This window comes from Grus americana, chromosome 2 (assembly GCF_028858705.1).
Source record: "Grus americana isolate bGruAme1 chromosome 2, bGruAme1.mat, whole genome shotgun sequence".
Lineage (NCBI taxonomy): Eukaryota > Metazoa > Chordata > Aves > Gruiformes > Gruidae > Grus > Grus americana.
In genome coordinates, this window is record NC_072853.1 from 114,083,745 (window position 1) to 114,104,627 (window position 20,883).

Here is a 20,883-nt window from a genome sequence, read left to right on the forward strand (position 1 = left end):
TGGTGGAGCTCAGGCTGCTGAGAGAAGGGAGCAGGGCAAAAAGCACAACCCTGGACTTCAGGAGAGCAGACGTTAACTTCTTCAGAGACCTGCAGGGAACCTGGGGATAGATTACCTGGAAGCAGTCGAGGTACTCAATGCTTTCCTTGCCTCAGTATTCACCTCTAAGACCAGCCTTCAGGAATCCCAGGCCCCTGAGACCACAGGGAAGGCCTGGAGCAGGGAAGATGCACCCTTGGTCTTCCATGGAGGACAATCAAATCAGTGAGCACTTAGAACGAACAAATGTAATTCCACGGCGCATGACAGGATGCACCCACTAGTGCTAAGGAAACTTTCCCACAGTTATTTATTGGGAAGAGAGGGACCCTTTCCTTCGCCAACACACAGAGGCAGGGGTCTCTCCTTGCCTGCCTCTCCCTGCAGCCCTGCGCGCACGGGCACCTTTCCAGGCCGGTTAGCAACACGTGCTTAGCCCTGGCTTGCTGCATGTGGCCACAGCCAGCAGGAGGGAGGCCAAAGCAGCTCATCTCCCTCACGCCGGGCGAGTTGCAGCCCAGGATCACCAGTCACAGGGGAGCGTCCCACGGCACCAGCCCCACTCAGTGAAATGCCCCTTCTGCAACGGTTGCTCACAGCAGCCCTCTCCGGGCTTGCTTTTGTTTTCCAGTCTTCCTTCCCAAGAAGTGTTTGCATCTCATCTGAGCTTCGAAACAGAAATCCTGCGGCTGTGCATTTCCTCCCACCCTCAACACCAAAGCGGAGGCACATCCCCAAGGTGCAGCTGTCCCAGTCGCTGCCGGCTGATGGGCTCCAGCTGCTTCGGTGGAGGGCAGCACCAGCACAGGGGCACCCCGGGCACTTGGGTGTGCCGCAGCTGGGTGACTAAGCTGCAGCAGCAAAAGCAGCTCCCTAACTGAGTGGCTGAACACCTCCCGTCTGCTCGGGCTCTCGGCACCTCTCCACATGCCGCTGGGGGATGGCACGTACTCACCACCCACCAACATGACCTCCAGGCTCAAACCTTCATGCCCAATACACAGCTGGAGCTGCTCTCCCTCACAACTGTGTTTCAGTGGCTCTCAGGGTCACGTTTTCAAGGGACACAATCATTCTCACCTTCACCTGAAAACCCAATGGGACTACAACCTTCTAACCAATTTCAGCATTTGCCAGCCTGCAGCGGATTTTCTACAAATGTGACCCACCTGCTTGTGCACAGAAGACCTGCCCCTGAAGGCTGCTCAAGAGAGTGCCCTCCTCCTCCCACACAACACTCTCCCCATCTGGGCTCCCTTTCACCCTCCTCTGACTCTCAACAACAGCAGAGCCTAACAAGCAAACATGCTGCTGCTGGCAGCGCTTCTGGCCACAGCCATTTGCTCTTGTAAGTCCTTCCCTATTTTCCTACCTCTCCTCACAGACACCCATGACTCTGCTGACAGGCACCTTCCCCAAATCCCTCCATTCCACCTAATTACTTTCTCCTCTTTTTTTTTAATCCTAGATGGATTTGCACAAGAAATTCCCATGCAGAGCCCTATATCCATCACCAGGTCTAAAGGAACTGCACGCCTGTACTGTCACGTTAAAGACGTCTCTGAAGATTTTGGTGGCCTTGTCATACACTGGTATCAACAGAAGGAGGGTAAAGCTCCACAGAGGCTACTGTTCTTTTCATCAGGGTCAGCTTCAGTTGACAGTGGCTTTCAAGCAAACAGGTACATGGTTGAAAAGGTTTCTGGACAGAAACGGTGTGTTCTTACAATAAAAGATGTAATTCCAGACGATGCTGCTACTTACTACTGCGCCTACTGGGAACCTCACTGTTACAGAAACTCTAAGATCATCAAGGCAATAAAAAAACCCCAAAACCCCTCCCTTAACATCTGAACCACAAGGCTGTAACTGTGTCACTGCCCTGTCTTCTTCACTCCATCTGACAGGAGCTGCAGAAAGGCCAAACCTTTTTCTGCTGCCCAAAAAGAACAGCTGACCAGCACAATTGTCCTTTGCAAAGTCTGGGTTGATGTTAACACTCCGGTCTTCAAACACACATCTACTATTTTAAGGGCAAAGGAAATCTTCACTGCCTGAAGAATTAGCACATAAATACTAGAAACTGACCTGCTTGTTTGGTGCTGTTTGCACAGCCGTGGCAGGTGTCTGGTGGCCCTGGAGCAGGGCAAACATTGCATTGATTTTCTAGTCCAGCCACTGTTCTCCCAAAGGAAAGAGAAGGCAGGAAAAGAAAGACAACATGCTGAAGAAAGTGCCTCCGTGGTGGGAACGATTTGCTTGCCACAACCTAACACATCTTAGAAAAGGTTCCCCACTACAGTCTGCCTGCTCCACATGTCAGCACCTCTAAGTGCCTGGAAAAATTGTTTACCTAATTTGCATACCACAAAACCCCACACGGACCAATATAATTCAGAGATTTACAGTCTCTTATCTACCACAGCTGATGATGCGCTGCTTAGAACCATCCTCCTCTTTCATTTCATGTTAAGGCAAATAGGACAAACAGGGTTTTCTGGAAGATAGACGATTTGAGGAAGCTGTCAAGTTTGATGGCCTTATTTCAAATTTGCAGTGAGTTAGGATGTGGCCCTGGGCACAGCAAGCATGTCAAAGAAGAGCCTGAGAGGAATAGTTTTTGCTTGTGCCTTTAGCCCAATATACGCCTACTCCTCAGCTTTTCTTCTCTTGATGAAGGGTGTTATTGCCTACTTGAAATGCTGGACCATCACACAGAATGAGCTTTGGGACTTTAGAAAGAAGATTAGGCAGGGTGCAAGTTAACACTAAATACCATCCGCCCCAGGTCTTGAAAGTCCTAAACACAATGTGAAGTTTAGTACGCAAGCGCTCACTAATTTCACTGAATCCTGTTGGTACCTTCAGGGCTAGGCAGTGGTGTGACACACAGCTCTCAGCCAGAAGTTGGTACTGTCATGTGCTGTCTTTATTCATAGGATCTCATGGCAGTTTTCCAAAGAGTTTCCTCTTAGTTCAGTGAATCGTCTTTATTTTTGTTCTTCTCTACCTTCTGTCTGCAGTGGCTTCCAGCTTCCCTCACTCCTGCGCTTGCAGTGCTGCGGTCAGCCTTGATATTTTTCTCAGGGACCCTTCCCTTGTGGTCCTGTCATGGTGTCAGAAAGTTTCCTGAACCAGGCTCATCCTCGTCATAGCATGTGGCATCACTGTGCCCATTTTATGATCGTAAAATTGATGTGGACCATTAAAAGCCCCATCCCCAGTCGTATCACCACCTCTACCACACTCTGGATCTCTCACTGGGAACCGGCACTTCCCGAGCTTCACAACAGCCACCCGTGGTCGGCCCACAGAGCAAAGCTCCATGCAGGGGAGACTCCCCTTCCCCTTGCCTTCCCCTTCCCTTCCCACTCACTCCCCCATTCCCACTGCTCCCCGCAGGAGCTCAGGGGACACCTTCCCCTGCCTTGACACACAGTGTCTCCAGCTGGCACCCAAGGAAGTCCCCTCCTCCTCCCATGCACCACTGCTCACGCTGCACCAGGGCCGGTTTCCTTCTCCTCGGAGTCTCAAACGACAGCAGAGCCTGACAAGCAAACATGCTGCTGCTGGCAGCGCTTCTGGCCACAGCCGCTTGCTCTTGTAAGTCCTTCCCTATTTTCCTACCTCTCCTCACAGACACCCATGGCTCTGCTGACAGGCACCTTCCTCAAATCCCACAATTCCACCTAATTACATCATGTCACCTCTTTTTTTTTTTTTTTCCTAGACGGATATGCGCAAGAAATTCCCATGCAGAGCCCTATATCCATCACCAAGGCTAAAGGAAGTGTACGTCTGGAATGTGACTTTAAATATGTCTCTCAAAATTTTGATGGCCTTGTCATACACTGGTATCAACAGAAGGAGGGTAAAGCTCCACAGAGGCTACTGTTCTTTTCATCAGGGACAGCTTCATTTGACAGTGGCTTTCAAGCAAACAGGTACATGGTTGAAAAAGTTTCTGGCCAGAAACGGTGTGTTTTTACAATAAAAGATGTAATTCCAGACGATGCTGCTACTTACTACTGCGCCTACTGGGACCCTCACTGTTACAGAAACTCTAAGATCATCAAGGCAATAAAAAAAAGCCCCTCCCTTAACGTCTGAACCACAAGGTTGTAACTGTGCCACCGCCCCGTCTTCTTCACTCCATCTGACAGGAGCTGCAGAAAGGCCAAACCTTTCTCTGCTGCCCAAAAAGAGCAGCTGACCCACACAACTGTCCTGTTCAAAGAGAGATTTTGACTGAGCAAGTGCAAAGTGCAAAGGGGATTGTGAAGGTCCAACACCTAACCCAGCTTCTCCATTCCACCTTCTCCTTTTCACTCAAGCATGTCAGCAAACCGGTTGCAAGGATTTATCGAATGGAAAAGGGGCACTTTTCCATATTGTTTTTCATGGAAATAGGTCAGTACGTTCTGCTGGAGCTCTTCAAAGCCTTTGGCCTGACAAAGACAACTGAAATGGAGACCTTTAGGCTGAAGGTTCGTAACATTTTAAGCAAAGGAAAAAGAGTCTTCTTTTCACTTAAAAGTTAGCAGCTGTTGGAGGACGATTTTTCTATGTATTCCTCCAGAGATCTGGAGGTGGGAATTTTTGTGCTGGTGGGGGTTTTTGGGGGGGTTGGTTTTTGGTTTTTTTTTTTTTTAAGCTGTATCAGTCCCTTTCCCCATCTTCTTGCTTATCACTGTCTGTGTTTCACTGGTGTTCATCATAGCAGTGATGCAGCGGAATCACCCAAGAAGTTGGAGACAGAGTTACCAAAGTTACTAACAGAGAAAAGAGCTTTCCATAGTTAAGAACAACTTTCATACTTAATGTCTCATTCACAACGCATCCCTCCCAGCTACTGCCTCAAAATGCATGCTGACCCTCATGCCTGAGAAATTAATCCACAGAGGTTTTTCTCTACCATCAAACTTCTCCTTAATATTGTCCTTTACTGTGTTACCCTGATGCTCTCCTCGCTTGGTTAATTGAAGCGTAACTCATTACAGACTATTAGTCTGATTGGATGAAAAAGTGACACAACAATTTCAAATATGTATTATGTGCCCACATGGCTACAGTTTAGTTTTGTCCTCCTCATACTTGCAAGCCCAGATCACACAAGGGAAGGAGACAAGCTGTCTGCAACACGCAGTATTTCAGTTTGTTTCTTCTAATGAGACCTCTCAGCTACTCACTGTTGTGACCATAATGCAAGGATCCCAGCAACTGCAGATGAGATGGTGGCGGCATCCTTTCACTGCGTGTCTAAGGACCTGGCAGGAAAAGCACTGGTTGGTACCGTTCTCTGTCTACACCACTCCTGCCATTGCTTTGTGGTTGCGATTACGATGATTCCTGCCCAGGAGCCTTCAGAGTAGACAACTGCTTTTGTTACACCTACTTCAACTGAAAGACCTTCACCCTCAGTCTAGTTCCTCCCTCCAGCCACAAATTGTAATTTATCAATGTTGTTTTGCAGTCGGTATGCCACGTGAGATCCCAGGAGCACTCAAACTCAGTTTCTTTTAAAGGGCAAACTAAGCATGGAGGCTGTTAGATTGACAGTAGCGGTGACTCCTCTGATGTTATCTTTTGCTGTTTTGTAAGAAACCCGTGTGCAAAGGGGAAAAGCCGCCTTCTCCCATCAGCTAGTATACAAAAAGATGCTGGTGAGCTGCTGTTGCAGAGCCTGGAGTCATTCCAGGAGATGTGCAGATAATAACCACATACCGGGGCAGAAGATGCAACCCGCAGCACACAGACACCTTCACGATGCTTATGGTGCTGGCTCTCCCTCCTTTCCCTCTGCCAAATTGTATTAAGACAACTAAAAATAAAGTACATGCTAGTAGTACTTGATGTCACTTTATTGCAGGGGAGAGAGGGTGTACCCCTTTGGGAAAGAGCAGGATCGTCACCTGAAGGTATGTGGGTTTTAACATGCGCAAACTATTTGTGTGTCTAAAATGGAACAGAAACCTTCACCTAATTCTTAGGCATTAAGCAGAGGGGTTATCTAACAAATTTGCAACTCTTCAGGAAAGAGATTTGCTCCGAAGGGCATTAGATATCGAAGGGCATTAGATATCAGCTGAACAACAGGTGCAAGTCTGAAATTCCTGACATCCTCCCAACGGCCAGCCCTTCGCTCAACCTCCTGTGGCTGGTTGGGAAAAAAATGGGATTTTCTTCATCAGTGGCACAGCAAGAGACCACGTTAGCTTATTGTAAAGGCAAAACATAGTGTGGAGGACCTGGATCAAATACTTTGGCACAGGAACCAAGCTAATTGTCTCTAGTAAGTACTATTATTATTGATCTGATTTTCACAGTGTCATTCAGGTTCTCAGATAATTAAGAATGAAAGACTGCAGGAAAACTAATTTCTGCCTGATAAACTATGTTTTAGCCATGAACTGTGCGTGGTGCCCTAGTTGGGTGGGTTGATGGGCAATAAACATATTGACCTCGTGAATGGAGAGATCACCTCTAGAACAATTCCTCAATACTTATTAAGGACAGGGGGATGAAGAAATGAGGAGAGGTAAAAATTTAAATGTTGGGATGGATTCATTGCTGTTCTGGGAAAAGAAAAGCAAACTGCTTGACAGTTTACTCTCAGAACAGCAAGGGACAAATGCAAAAAATTTCTTGTTGATAGAGATGGTTCAAAGTTGATTGGGAAGGAAAATTGCCTGGAATGCCGTAACTTTCTCGTTCCAGGCCCTGCTAAAAGTAACTAACTGGTTTACTTTTGCATTTGTATTATTCTTAATTGTAGTGAGGCTATGCAATCAATAGGATGAATGTTGTTTTCAGTATAAAGTACATAGCGATGCCTATAATACGTTGCTCAGAAAATACAAGGTGACTATCACTAAGTCACATCGTAACAAGCAGAGGAGAGTTCCAGAGAAATTTAAAATGTTGTCCATGCCTCTGACCAAAAATGTTCTCTGCTGCAATGTGCAATTAAACTCTGCCTGTGTAGAGGCAGCTGCTTTTGCCAGGACGATGGCAGCGTAACCACTTACCAAAGGCATGAACTTAGTCATGGCCGTCAGCTGAGGATATGGACTTTGCATTTAAAATATGGGCTTCCAAATATGAGTTGCATGAAACTTTAGTTAAGGTACTTTCACACAATAAGTAATTTGCAAGATAGGACACTTAGGGGAAAAATTGTTTACCTGTATATTTAAACCAACAAATAACTAGTAAACTTTCTTAATTTCCTTTGGGAAGCATAATGTAACTGCATTTCTTCTTAAAACAGTAAAAAGAGGTGACTTCAGAGAAAACCTAGCAGAGCAGAGGCAACAGATCTTTGTTAGAGAAATCCCAGAGCTAAAAGGGTTAGAACATAGTTATAAAATACGCACAGCACTGCTTTCTTCTCAGAAAATGCTCTGTTTAAAACCTGCGTTTTTACTCACTACAAAAATCAAAATCGTTCTAAAAATGGCACTCTAGTCCATGTTGAAAATTCAGCTATTGCACTGGTTCAGATTTATCATCAACCTCTAAATCAGAGAGGCCTTTTCTGTAGCCTATGCAAGAAAAGGGCAGTGCAGGAGATACTGCTAAGCATTATCAGACTGTGGGATGTTGATGTCAAAATATTTGGAAGTGGAACTAAGCTTATTGTTTCAAGTAAGTATGAAATGTAAAACTTAACTACTTCTGAAATGCTTTTCAATACAGTTAGATTTGCAGGATTTTCCTCTTAAACAGCATTTCTGTAGGCAAAGCACAACATAGGTTCTTTGTATTTATGTATGAAATGGGGGAAACACAACAGCTATTGCAGCACAGATGTATAACTAACACCATTATTATTTTCTTTTTAAAGATTAATTTCAATACGGCAAAGACAGCATTTGGAGAACTGAAAGATATTTTTGTCTTTAAATATGCATATTCGACCTTTGTGAGATTTCTAATTCACTCTGAGAGAAAAGTGTCAAATCTTTGGGTTACTCAAATTCTTTGAAAAGCAAAACATTTTGCTTTAGGACTATGCCTGACTATACCAAATGAAAGGAGTTATCTGAGACATGCCCAGAACTGCCTGAAGATATGATAGTTGAAAGGCTATGCTCTCTTCCTAGCTTTTGCAGAAACTGCTTATTATCAGTTATTACTGTTATTAAGGAAGAATACCAAACTCAAAATGTTTTGACATACTTATCAAAATTATTTTGCTTCAAGTAAACTTCAGGTGCTTTGATACTTGCCTGTGATTTGGTTCAACTAAGCATCTGATATGGTTTTCCTTCATGTTACTGACAACAAAAACATTGGTTGGGGGTCTTGTGCTGCTCGGATCTCAGCATAATGTTCACCAATTGTAGGTTTGATTTTATGGGGTATATAAGGAACAAATTACTTGGCCAATATTTGATCAAATAGATCTTCTGGTGCTGCCTCTCTGCAGAAAGCAGAGACAGAGCCACAGTGCTCAATCTGCACCATTCATCTAAACTTTCAGAAGATTAAAATTAGTTGAGATGAATCCTGATCCTTTAATAACAAGCATGCCCTCCAAAACCTCCACCTGTTTTTTGGGTTGGTTTTTTTTTTGTTTAGGAAACTGCTCCTTTTTTACTTTTCTAGTGCCTAAAAATTGATTATACAGCAAATCTGTTTTTCTTTAAAGAAAAATATTTACCCATTTAAATATAACACAGCCGCACTGTTATTGCAAAGACTTTATTCACTGTGATTGGTTATTACAACAAGGTGTTTGGCTCCGGTACAAAACTCATTGTGTCAGGTAAGTCACATGATATTTTCCATAAAATAAGCTATAGGAGCTTGGGGTCATCATATAGGTAAGTGTCCTAGTGTCACAGAGGGGACTCAGCCGGCTTAAAGCCTCAGTTGGCACCATCCTTGTGCGGGATTCCCGTCCCCAGCTTGGCACTCCTACAGTGAGCCTTGTATTTATAACGCAGGGGATTAGGATCACAAACATTTCTGAAAAGGAGCTCTTCTGAGCCACTTGGAAATGTGGAGGCAAGAGGCATGTAGTAGTTTCCAGAGCCCTCGTACTTTCCTCTATCTGTACTGAAGGAATCAGCACAGACTCAAGCAGCTGTGAATTAAGTATAAATATAGAAAACCTCTTCCCCATACAGACAGAAAGAGCAATATGCAACAGCCATTTCCAAAATCCTTTTCAAATTAGGCTAGCAAAAGTGAAATAACTTGTACCTAATCATTTTTGTCATGTACACAGCCGTTTAGCTGTAGAAATAAACTAGTACCTCCAAATGCGCTTCTTATTGCTTAATAACATACCTATGAAGAAGCAATCCATTTCTTGCCTTTTCCTGCAGTCATTTGTTTTAAGGGACAAAAATCTTCTTCTTCCCATTAAACGTGCTTTAAATGCCATAACCATGGGGTAAGGAACTATTGCTATCAAATGTTTTAAGCCTGGTTAAATACATAAACTTATATTAGCATATCAAGCAAAGATTGCTTTTAATGATTTACATCAGAAAGACTAAGTAAATCATAACTAGAATTCAATAGAAGTATGCGTGTCAGGATGAGTGTGTTGTTTTTAGTGAAAATCCTTACCTTGTTAATCAGGTAGTTGCCATGCTTTTAGTATCTACAGTTTAAAATAAATGATTTTCAGTCATCATTCTACTTCTGCAGGATTTTGTCTTTATGTGGGCCAAGGTTCCTAACCAATTAATAGAATAAAAGGGCTGTATGTACCTCTTGCTTAAGATCAGGCATTTCATCACAGCTTGACTTTTCAGAGGTGATTTCCAATATTAGCTCGGTAAGTTACTCCTAATGAAAAGAAATGGAAAAAAACGACTTGGGATAAGTGGCATTAATTCAATTGAATCATCAGGGTTTGAGCTTGAACAGAATCTTTTCCCAGATCTCTACTGAAAGAGTCACATATACGAAGAGCCAAAGCCCCGTCAACTTTGAATGAACTGGATTTTGCTCTGGTTGGTCTCTTTTAAATAGTTCTGACCAAAAGAAAGTTGCTCGAGACTTACAGTCACGCAGGTAACAGAACAGGGCTGGGGTTTGAGAGACTGGTTTGGCACTGGCATTCGGTGGAATAGATGAGTATTTAGCAGCTTACAGCAGACCACGACTATTAATCCAACATAAACTGGCAGTAGAGGATTCTCCCCTAAGTATCTTTCCAGGGAATTTAGGCACTCACAAGGTTACAACAGGGAAGCTGAGACTAAACCAAAGACTGAACCAACCTCTTAAAAAAAAAAATCCATTTTTCTTCCATCAGCACAGAAGCAGAGTGGCTTGCTCAGCCAGCACGGGGCTGGTTTCCCTTTGCCATCTCTTCTGCTGCAGCTGCAGCTGGGTCTCCCTGGCAGCTCACAAGCATATTGCTAACTTATTTTGAAGTGATAAAAGGAACAATCTACTTACATTTCTAGGAAATCATTTCATAGCAGCAATTATGGCAGCAGTATTTGATTTCTTTAAATGCTATCTCAAATATTACTGAAGTATCTACCTTGTTTTCAGCAAATGCATTGAAGTTCAGAGTTCAGAAAGCTACAATTATTTTCTGTAATTATGTGTTATAAAACATACATTGCCTAAAGATAGACTATACTTAAATTCATTTATACATTACCTGAAGTTGGATTAAACTGACTTTCTGCCCTTTTAAATCAAAACGGTGAAGATTAATGTATGCATTAGTTTGGGGTTTTTTTAACGGGGAAAAACACAAAGCCCTGAATCAAAACCCAGTAGACTTGAAAGTCTAAACGAGCGTTAGGGCAGAAGGACGGAGCTGTAAGACATAAATAAGGGGAGATGTGGCCACTCAAAAGAAATCTGTTGAGTGAAAGCCTCTTACCATGACTAATATTAATAGGAACATTTGCCAACAGCTTTAAAATATCAAGGATTTCACAGGCATGAAGATGAATTCACTATTCGATTCTTTTAAGGCAATACTCACCAACAGGTTTCAGTGTTAGCATTCCCCTGTTCCGTAATGGTCTCTGTTATCCTAAAGCCATGGCCCAAAAAGACCGGCTTGAATTGGTGATAGCATGCAGGGCTAGGTTCTTGTTGTAGGATATATATTCATACACAGACGTACATGCACTTATATACAAAAGCGTTATAATCCTTCGTTTTTGTGTACATGCAAGTTAATTTATTTAAACCTGAAAGATGAACGTAAGCGAAGTCTGTTGTATGAGCAAACACAGGTTCATCCATACACCAATTCGTAAGTAAAGTTTTAATTATAGAAATCAATGTATCAAAAGAAACAGGTGCATTTCTAATAAGAAAATGAGGCTAGGCTGGGACACAAAACGAGGTTTTAAGAACATTGAGACTAGATGGCTTTTTGCAAAGGACTTGTATACAGTGAATACTACAAAGTCTTCGGAACTGGCACAAAGCTTATTGTCTCCGGTAAGTTTTTAAGTATTTAAGAAAATATGCTTATTCTGACAATCCAAAATCTAGAGGAGAGGGAATGTGATATGCTATTTTAAAATTATAATACAGATTAAAACGCAGATTTAAAATGATAATAGAGAAAAGTGACATGGACTTTGCAGTAGCAGAATTAACTTCCTTAGCACCCAAATGCTTGTATAAGAGGGGTCAGGGTAAACTATAGAACTTCGCATAAACCATAAATAGCTGAAATGTAACTCCTTTTGGATACTTGGGGCTACATCAGGTCATTCCCTCGTGCAAAGCTTACTGCCCAGAGCAGCAGGGTCAGGGTAACTCAGAAACGCGGCTGTAGATCACCCCTTGGCCTCAGAGCAGGGGGAACAGAGGTGCTATACAGGAAAACATTGTGAGTGCCAACAGATCCCCTAAATCATAGCTGAAGCTCTGCATCTCTCTGTTTGGTCAAGGGGAAGGTCTTTCCCCATGGATTTGTCCTAACAAAGCTGATTTATTCCAGCCAAGAGGAACTGAGATCTCTGGGATGCATTGCAGCACCAGTTAGCTGCAGGCAGACAATAAATAATCAGAAGATTAAAACATGGAGGGAAATCCTGGACGGTTGGAAACCTTCCATTGGTTTCAGCGTAGGCAGGATTTCATGCTAGGTGCACGTGGTTTTCCCTGGGGAGAAGCCAGAAGGCCCTGGGGAAGGACATGGACAGGAATGATGGAAGTTGATGATTCTCTACAGCAAACGCAGATGTACATGTGATGTTGCCTTTTGATACTGACTACCTGCAACAGTACTGTGCAGGCAAGTATGGCAGGATTTGAGGGTGAACAGTCCCAATCCCGCATCCATTTAAGCAGATTACAGTAACCTCAACAGGCAGAGGATTAGGCCCAAAATTAGTAAATGCCCCTCCACTGGGCTTGAGAGGAGTCAGGGCTGTTCAGGACTGCCCTGCATTCATTCAGTTAAGCAGTGGTCTAGCATGTGTGTATTTTTCAATTGTGCAGTCAAAAATGCTCACCAACCCAGAAAAAAATTTTTTTTTCTAGTAAAAACAATCTAGAGGAAATATGGTACCTCAATGAATGCCTTGGACAACAACAGTTTTGGTTTATTTTTATATTTTTCTAAACAAATGATGGCAAAGATTAACTTGAAACTGAATTTAAAGTACGCATCACTAAAGGCTCTTTGGGAATAACAGCATTAGCTGAGATTGAATTCAAATTTTCTACATTCACGTAGCCTAATGAATAGACTCTTATTGTTCATACGATAGTTGTTCAAGTTGTAAATGTTAAATAGTTGTCCTTGTCTGGCCAAAACGTCCCAAGCAGTTTCTATAAGAGAATGTACCAGTGTGAGGTTCACAAGATATTTGGTTCTGGCACAAAACTCATCGTCTCCAGTAAGTGTTTTGAAAGATTTTGTTTGTTTGTTTTTGTTGGTTTTTTTTAAGTTTTGTAGTGGGAATACTGTGGAGTGAAGGTCTACAGCTCTGTAAGGTATTTGGGGAGGCTCACAGTAGGTCAGGACTATACTATGTTATTATCAATGATAATGCCTGAAGTCACTGGCAAGCAGGGTGAGAACGCTATTCACGAGCTGAGTGTGCTGAGCGCTCTCAGCTCCCGCTGCCTTGAAGGGGAACTGACGGGCTTTGAGTATCAGACAAAATTACTTAATTTTGTGGCATCATCCAAGTAATGAGAATTCAAATTTCAGCTTTCACATTGACCTTATTTATAAATCTTATTTAGAGATACTTAAAAAGAAACTATAGGGGGGGTTCACTAAGGAAACTTTTGCCAGTTAATCTGTAAAAATGTGTTTTGAACCCAAATTTGTTAACAGCTCATTGATTATGAGCCTAACTCTAGAATTTTATTTCCACAGGGTTTTGCAGACTCACTGCATCATTACAAGAGAGAAAAGACAGATTTTAGCTTAAGAAATATCTGTACATGCTTATATATATAATTTTAAAAAGTAAGGACTATGCACCTTTTAAAACTTGCCTTAGAAAACTGTTTAACAAAGTAAACAGAAAAAATTTTGAAATATTAACTAAAACAACAACAACAAAAAGACAATGGAGCGGAAGCTCATGACTTTAAAATTCTTCAGAAAGGATCAGAGCACTTGCCCAGAAAAGCCAGTTGACTTATCAACTGTCTTGTTGACTTCCACGACTTTACAGATCAGCATGAAAATACCTCAAAATCTACAGACAGTTCTACAAGTTTTCACCCTTTTTTCCATAAATGTACCTAGAGTTTATGGAGGGTTTTGGTTTTTTTCACATTGAAACATATATATATATAGATGTATATGTGCAAAGCTTAATCTGTTCAGTTCTCCACTGTCATCCATTTGCCTGTGTGCGTACATGAGACTCTCCCACGCATGTGCACAGTTGCAGTTATTCAGGCAATATGTTCTCTCAGTATTGCGATGTGATTTAGGTGTTTCATTTAAGCTAAGCACCCAGGGTCTTTCTATGGTAAATGGAAAGACATTGGCAATTCCAGAGGTGGAAACTATTCCATCTTAATAGAAGTCTCTAAAATGGGCAGGATGAACTAGTAGCTGGAAGCGTCTCTCTCTGTCTCTCTAATTAGATTTAATAATCCAAGAGAATAACATCAAACTAGACAATTACATTGTGGCCTACTGAAATTAGTCAAGTTAATTTACTAAGCTTTGAAAATCTAAAAGAAACATCTAAAAACAGTCATGAGGCTTTGCAGAGTGCACTGGGGCAGGTGCTACTTCTGAAAGTATACAGCTCTGGAACAAATAAATCATTTTAGAAATTAATTTAATCTTGCATCCCTGGGAGGACTGATACATGAAGAAGATAAAATTAACCCCTAAATTAATGTTAGAGAACCATAAAATTGTTAGGAATTTTATTTCTAGTACAACAGAACTCAGTCCACATCTTCATTTCAATGACAAATCTCCAAAATTAAGAAATTAAAATTCATAATATAAGGGTTATCATTTTGAAGGTAGACAGCCTTATGCTTTGGTCACCTTTGTTTTTAAACGAGTACAAAATACTTCAAAGAATCACTGAGTTGTTTTAGGGGAGGATGCAATACAGAAGATTGCTCTAGAATAGCCAGATCATTTAAAGAAAGGTGGAAGCTTTTTGACAAAAATAAATATTTATATTAATGTGTTTTCTCACAATACGTGAAAACTGTACCCTTCAGCCAGACCACACTTTAAACCCTGAGCGTGTAACTGCTCAAATTCAGTGGTGGATATTTACATAGGAATCCAAAGAGAAAGAGTGGTGTAAGGAGATGAACACCTAAAATCTCTCTGCTGCCTTAAAAAAATAGTCTTAAGCAGTCCCTTCTATATAACAAAAGTCAATTTTGAAAACTGTATCTAGTCTTTGCTTGCAGTTAAGCATAGACAAAAACGATTGCCCACAAAAAATGGCTATGCACGCACTGCAGAAGTTCCCGTTTAACTAAAACAGACTTAAATATACTATCCACTTTTATAATATCAAAATGTTTTCTCTGTAGGGACAAAATCTGAATGATTTGGACTCCTCCTAATAATGTATGCTTTAATCCAGAGAGGAGAATGAAATGGAGATTACCTACAGTTAGCTTGTGGAAATGGCTCACTTTTCCTTTAAAATATACTCATGTATATTTACACTTAGCATGTTTCACAAAGCACATCACCTACGACAACCCCGGTATGGATAGATATGCTATTTGGATATAGAAATGTTATCTATATATAGCACGTTCTTCTGCTTTAGTTTAGTGTCAGTTTTTCCTTCTCAGATGTGTTAATTCAAACATTTAAACAAATCTAGTATTAAAGGAACAGCACTGCCAACCTTTGGGGTCCAGAGCATTTTGTGATTCCATTTTTCTGTCTTTATCAAGATCTTCACCTTGCAAATACATAGGATGTCTTCGAAAAAGTAGCAACAATACATTTTTGTTGCCTTTAAAAAAATTATAAAATTAATATCAGCTTTTAAAAAAGCTTTTCTATATAGATGTTCATTAATTAGCAGTGGAGATTTATACTGGAGACATAAAACCGCAAAGATTTGAAAAGTAGCTGGTATACCTTTAACATTCTTCAGACAAAATTTTCATGTAGTTGTTTTTGCATAAACATTATAAAGCAATATTAAATTCCTCTTATCAACTAAATGAACAAAGCTCTTTCAAGAACTATTATTTAATAATTGTCAAAGACTTGTGCAGACAGCAGTACTGCATGGAAGGCTGTGGGATATAGGCTTTCACGTAATTGCCTGAAGTTTTTAAACTCACTTTCAAAGGAGATTATGAATATCTTCAACAATATTTCAGTTTCTTAATATTTCTCAAAAGTAATTTTTCAAACATTTTTGAGTAGATTTCTAAGGTTTTAAGTAACCAGACTTAAATTTATTTTTCTAATACAATACTCAAGAAATCTTTTGTGAGATACTTTTTATCTACTCCAGTATTAAGAGTTTTAAAAGGTAGATCTAGTCTACTCTAGTCTTCCTCTATTGGATGTGCTCCTTGACAAGAAGCATGAATGAGTGTTCACTAAACAATTTAGGACTTAAATAATGTTTCTCCATGCACATGGCACAGTATCAAAGCTTAGATCAAACACTGTCCAGACTCTGGAAGACTTTATATTGTCTAAAAATGAATTTAGAATATTTGAATTGAGTCCTGTCTTCTCATTTTGAGCTTGATTTTCCATACCATACTCATAAAAGCCTCTATTCATTTTAGTTCTCTATAAAATAACACATTTTAAAATAAGGTTAAAAGTCATATTTTATATTCCCAATTATTCTATATAGTATTGTAACTGGTTTTGACTGAAGATTAAAACTTGCCATTTGGGTCCATTGAAATAATATTTAATATAAATTTTGTTTGAATGCCAGGTTTGTCCAGCTCAGCCAAAAACTTATTTTTACTTCAAGGATGGAAACAGCTGTAACTCATCCATCTTATTACCTAAAATTCCTTTCATACATGAGACATTTCTATTCCCATCCTAAGTATTTCACAACAAATTAGAGATCTAAAACATTTGTTAATAAGACATTTAGGTTGTTAGAATTTGTATTTTTTGGCTGCATATTTATTTGCTGTACACTATTGATCTTCCAACTCTCTATTTTGTTAATTTTTTTTCTCCAATAACCAATCCAGACAAAGGAAATTCTGCACCAGAAAATGCTGAAGTCCTGAGGAAACAACATGGAGATCAGATAACGTATGTTTGCCTCATCGAGAAATTCTACCCAGATGTTATTCGGGTGACATGGAACGATGGAGAAAAAGAGGTAACAGACAACGTAGTAAAAGGAGATGCTTGGAAGGCTACAGAAGATGACAAATACTCAATCAGCAGCTGGTTAACTGTACCAGCAGAGAACAAAGACAAGAAGTATCTCTGCAAATACGAGCATGAAGGGAAACAGGATTCAAAGCAGGCATATGGTATATACTAAATTTTTAAATTTTCATTCTACATATTAATTTTGGGTTTTGCAATAAAATTATAGAAATAATGCTCTCTATTACTGTTCCTGGAAGCATGTGCTCCTTGGCACAACAATAGCTAAAATGCATATCTGGAGAAACTACCAAAGTTTTCCCAGGAAAAGCAACCCAGCCTGTGCTACAGTCCGCAAATGAAAGTCCCTTTGTAAGAGGCAAAGAGCAGTTCTCTCGAACCTCATCATGTGTAAACTAGCATAGGTCCAAAAGGTCTCCACTGAGCCATGTTGGTTACTTTACAGTCTCCACAGAAGTTTCTGAGAACAGTATTACTTCTCTGTTACCCATGGCATACAGGTGTAAGTCCCTCTGAGACCCCCCTGACATTAGCCATGGCTATAAAAAATGAAGGAGTTAAAAACGAGGTTGCTGGGAATGTAGAGCAAAGTTTAAATATATTATTTACTCATAGTCCAGCAATTGTGAGGTAATAACCATGTATGAAAAGAAGATCTCATTTATTTGTGGAAAAATAAATTATGCAAAGCAAATTCTGAAAGGAAATGCAATTTTAAAGAAAAAAGTAACCTATAATCAATGCAATTTTTTAAAATCATGGTAATATCTTTAAGAAAATCTGCCTATGTTGGTTTAGATTAATATTTTTAATCTCTTCAATTTATTATCAATTAATGTAACTCCAATGAGTGAGAGCATAGCCATAAATAACCATTACATTTCAATCTTCAAAATATATTCTGAAAAAAATGTGTAAATTTTATTTAGATGGAGGATGTATTTAGGGAAGTAATACGGATGTCTTTAAGCCCGTATATCAATGCATACAAACACCATAACCAAGAACAAACACAAATTCACTGCTTCAAGCACAAAAAGGGTTTATTTTAGAGAACAAACCACCACCAAAATAGCAAATTCCCAACAGGGGAACCTTAGATCATGCTCTCTTCAAGATTATTCTTTAGTGTTGAGCAACCATTAAGTAACAGACTAATTAAGGTCCCTTACGATGTAAATTATTCTGTATTTCTAATAACAGTACTTTGTGAAGGCAAACAGACTCTAGCTACTTCAGAGATGAGATCAGGTGGTCAAATTGAATTCAGTTCCAAATAAAAGAGACACTGCCAAGGAACAGCCTAATGGACACATCCCTAAAAGGGCAAAGGCAAACCTCCCGCTTAGGGCAACAAATACCCAGTCACTTCTCTACAAGCATATTTCCCCTTCAAATTCTCTCTGCAAGTGAATCCCACCTGTGAACATCTCTGCAGACAGATCTTAAACATCTTTTTTGTTGTTATTTAATACTAACTTCCCATCTCACTGTTGCTGTACTTCCTCTTTTTTTCCCTATTTCTCAATTCACATTTGTTAAAATTAAAGAAAAGCCTAATTGGGGCATTTAAACTCTCTTTCCAGTAGAACCTACAAAGCCTAAAGCTCCAGAAGAGAACTGCATCACATATCCTGGAAATGGCACTGATTTTAATAGAGGTAACTAAAACGCATTAAAATGTGGGAAAGTAATGCATGTCATGCATGAGTTAGGTATTGCTACATATGCTCAGAACATCATGAAAATAATCTTTCTAAATAGCGTACAGGAAATCTTTTAAGTCTGGGGTCTGCAACTTAAAAATGCTTTGGTGCTACTCTGAATCAACTTCTGTTGAGGATTATAAGAAGGGGCTCTCCTACCTTTATTAGGAGCTTTACCGGGATGCTACAGATGCTGTTTGGGTTACTAGGTTATTAGCCTGCATTAAGTGCCACTTTTTTTAAATACCTGAAGTAGTTAAATGCCCAAGGCTTCAGCTGATGCTCCATCAGCCTAGCAATTGCCAGAGCAAAGAAATTTTCTTTTAGCTTGAGTGGGGATTTAGGCAAAATCGTAAGCACTTGTGTTCAAAAAATCCAGCACAAAATGATTCAAGCAAACACGGTGCTACTGGTAATCAGTGCTGGAAGCACTAGAATTATATTCTTACCTTTGCAGGGAATAATAGCTCAGTGGCACAGAGAGGCAGTCTAGTGCTAAGAAACCTGTTTGTTCTAGAATTTATTAGCAGTGCAAACCTGCTCAAGGGCCAGTCATACTTTATATTTGTTTATACACTGTCCACTAGAATCAGTACAATTGCAGCAGTAAACAGACTACATAGTCCTGGTTCTACCAGTCTTTCAGGCGGTTGTGCAATGTTGACACTAAACAAGACATTTCTGTCTTATGTTTGTTACAGATCACTTAATGCACAGGACAGCATATTTAGTGTACATCGTCCTTCTTCTGAAGAGCTCCATGTACTATCTCATCGTACTCTTCTTCATCTACAGAATGTGGTCTCCAAACAAGCACCAAGGAAAGAAAGCATAAACATTGGTTTTGGAAAGGCTTACAAAATTGTATTCAATTTGCTTTGCTATATATTATCCACATAGACTCCCCTGCTCTCAGTGTTAAATGTAACAACAACAACAAAATCCCAGAATAATTTTCTGGCATTAGTGCATAGGTCTTGTTTTGCTTTACTGCTAGTGTTTTTATATCAGTCTGGTTTTCTTAATTTTTCTGAGTATTGAATGGAGATGCACAATAGGAGTAAGGCTACATACCTTGGATTTTAATCCAGAGTCTGTGTTGCAAAATCAGGAAGGTACTCACATTAACAGGGCTTTGAAAGCACAGACGCATTTTGTCATTGCGCTTAAGGCTTAATTAGGAGCATTCCTGCACTGTAACTTCAATGATTTATTGCAACTGTCATTTACCCACAAAATCAGGACTTAAATATTCTAGAGATGTGTGCTTTAAGAGTCAATTAAATGTGATTTTTAAAAGTGAACATAATATTTTTGAATTAAGAAGTTAGACGAGCATAAAAGCAATTCTAAGGTCCACATGTACAGAGATGGAAGAAATCCCCCAAGCCCCACACCAGCGCTGTGACACAGACTGAAAACCTGCACATCGTAGTTTTCAAGAAAGGAAACAATTGTAATGATCACGAACATCATCTTGTTTAGAGATACCTTTTTTAAGTTGAGCAAAACCTTAAATCTGAAGCTTTGATAGAGAAAGTATTTTCACAATGGAGGAAAAAATTCTCAGATGTTGGACTTTGAACAGTTCATCTCCAAGTTCCACAAATCAGTTCCTTTCAAATTCTTTGGAAAAATCAGAAGCAGACATATTGGGGTAAAGCGTTTGCTCAGTTTGAGGCCATAAGTTTAAAGATAAGTGCCTGCAGCATTTACTCTCACTGTATCTCACTGTATCTGTAATGATGTAGAAGGCAATAAAAGCTTTCCTCCAGGTGCATTTGTGAGGCCTGTGTTTGTTCTCCAGCATTTCCACAGCACACACCAAGATGGCTAGGAAAGCTGATTCATTTATCTGTTCGCATAAATTCCTCAGGAAATCAAAGATCCTTAAAACCATCAGTTTTCTGCTTTTCAATGTGTTAAACTGGAACACTTTTACACAGAACAATAAAATCTAGCTCACTACATCTTTTCTGTTGAAGAGCTAAGACAAGCAAGGAGGAAATGCAGTGCTGTTACAACAGGACTGCTTTCTAGGGCTCATGCCATTGCAAGCAAAGGAGAACATGAGTCAGGCTCAATTCTAACAACCACAGCTATTTTACTAACAGCATATCTTACAAGCTATTTTACAATCTGCATACTGAAGCCAATGCAACTAATTACTGCCTTCAATGTCATGTTAGTCTTCAATGTGAAGAAAGATGTGATGTCTAGTCTTTAGTCAAACCCTCTTTGAGAAGCAGCTGATATCCCATGCTATTCTTTGTTAATGTTCAGTTCTAATCAAAGTGAAATAAAATAGCTATAAAGGTATTTTTGGAATGCAGTTACTGTAGATTT

The 20,883-nt window shown here is 40.1% G+C and overlaps 1 protein-coding gene across 1 annotated transcript; it reads left to right on the top strand.

The window, feature by feature from the left end:
• The first annotated feature begins 1,108 nt into the window (after positions 1-1,108).
• LOC129202990 (immunoglobulin kappa light chain-like) lies at positions 1,109-20,315 on the top strand. Its single transcript, XM_054816797.1, has 6 exons — positions 1,109-1,387; positions 1,508-1,820; positions 11,426-11,472; positions 16,684-16,974; positions 18,418-18,492; positions 19,239-20,315. Exons 1-6 carry the CDS (start codon positions 1,345-1,347, stop codon positions 19,370-19,372), a joined length of 903 nt encoding a protein of 300 aa, XP_054672772.1. The 5' UTR covers positions 1,109-1,344; the 3' UTR covers positions 19,373-20,315.
• The last annotated feature ends 568 nt before the right edge of the window (positions 20,316-20,883 follow it).

Bases quoted from the DNA above. Each gene is read 5' to 3' on its own strand.
- LOC129202990 (XM_054816797.1), top strand. From the start codon at position 1,345: ATGCTGCTGCTGGCAGCGCTTCTGGCCACAGCCATTTGCTCTT. The intron at 1,388-1,507 runs GTAAGTCCTTCC...TTTTAATCCTAG, and splicing joins GGCCACAGCCATTTGCTCTT to ATGGATTTGCACAAGAAATT. The intron at 11,473-16,683 runs GTAAGTTTTTAA...TAACCAATCCAG, and splicing joins CACAAAGCTTATTGTCTCCG to ACAAAGGAAATTCTGCACCA.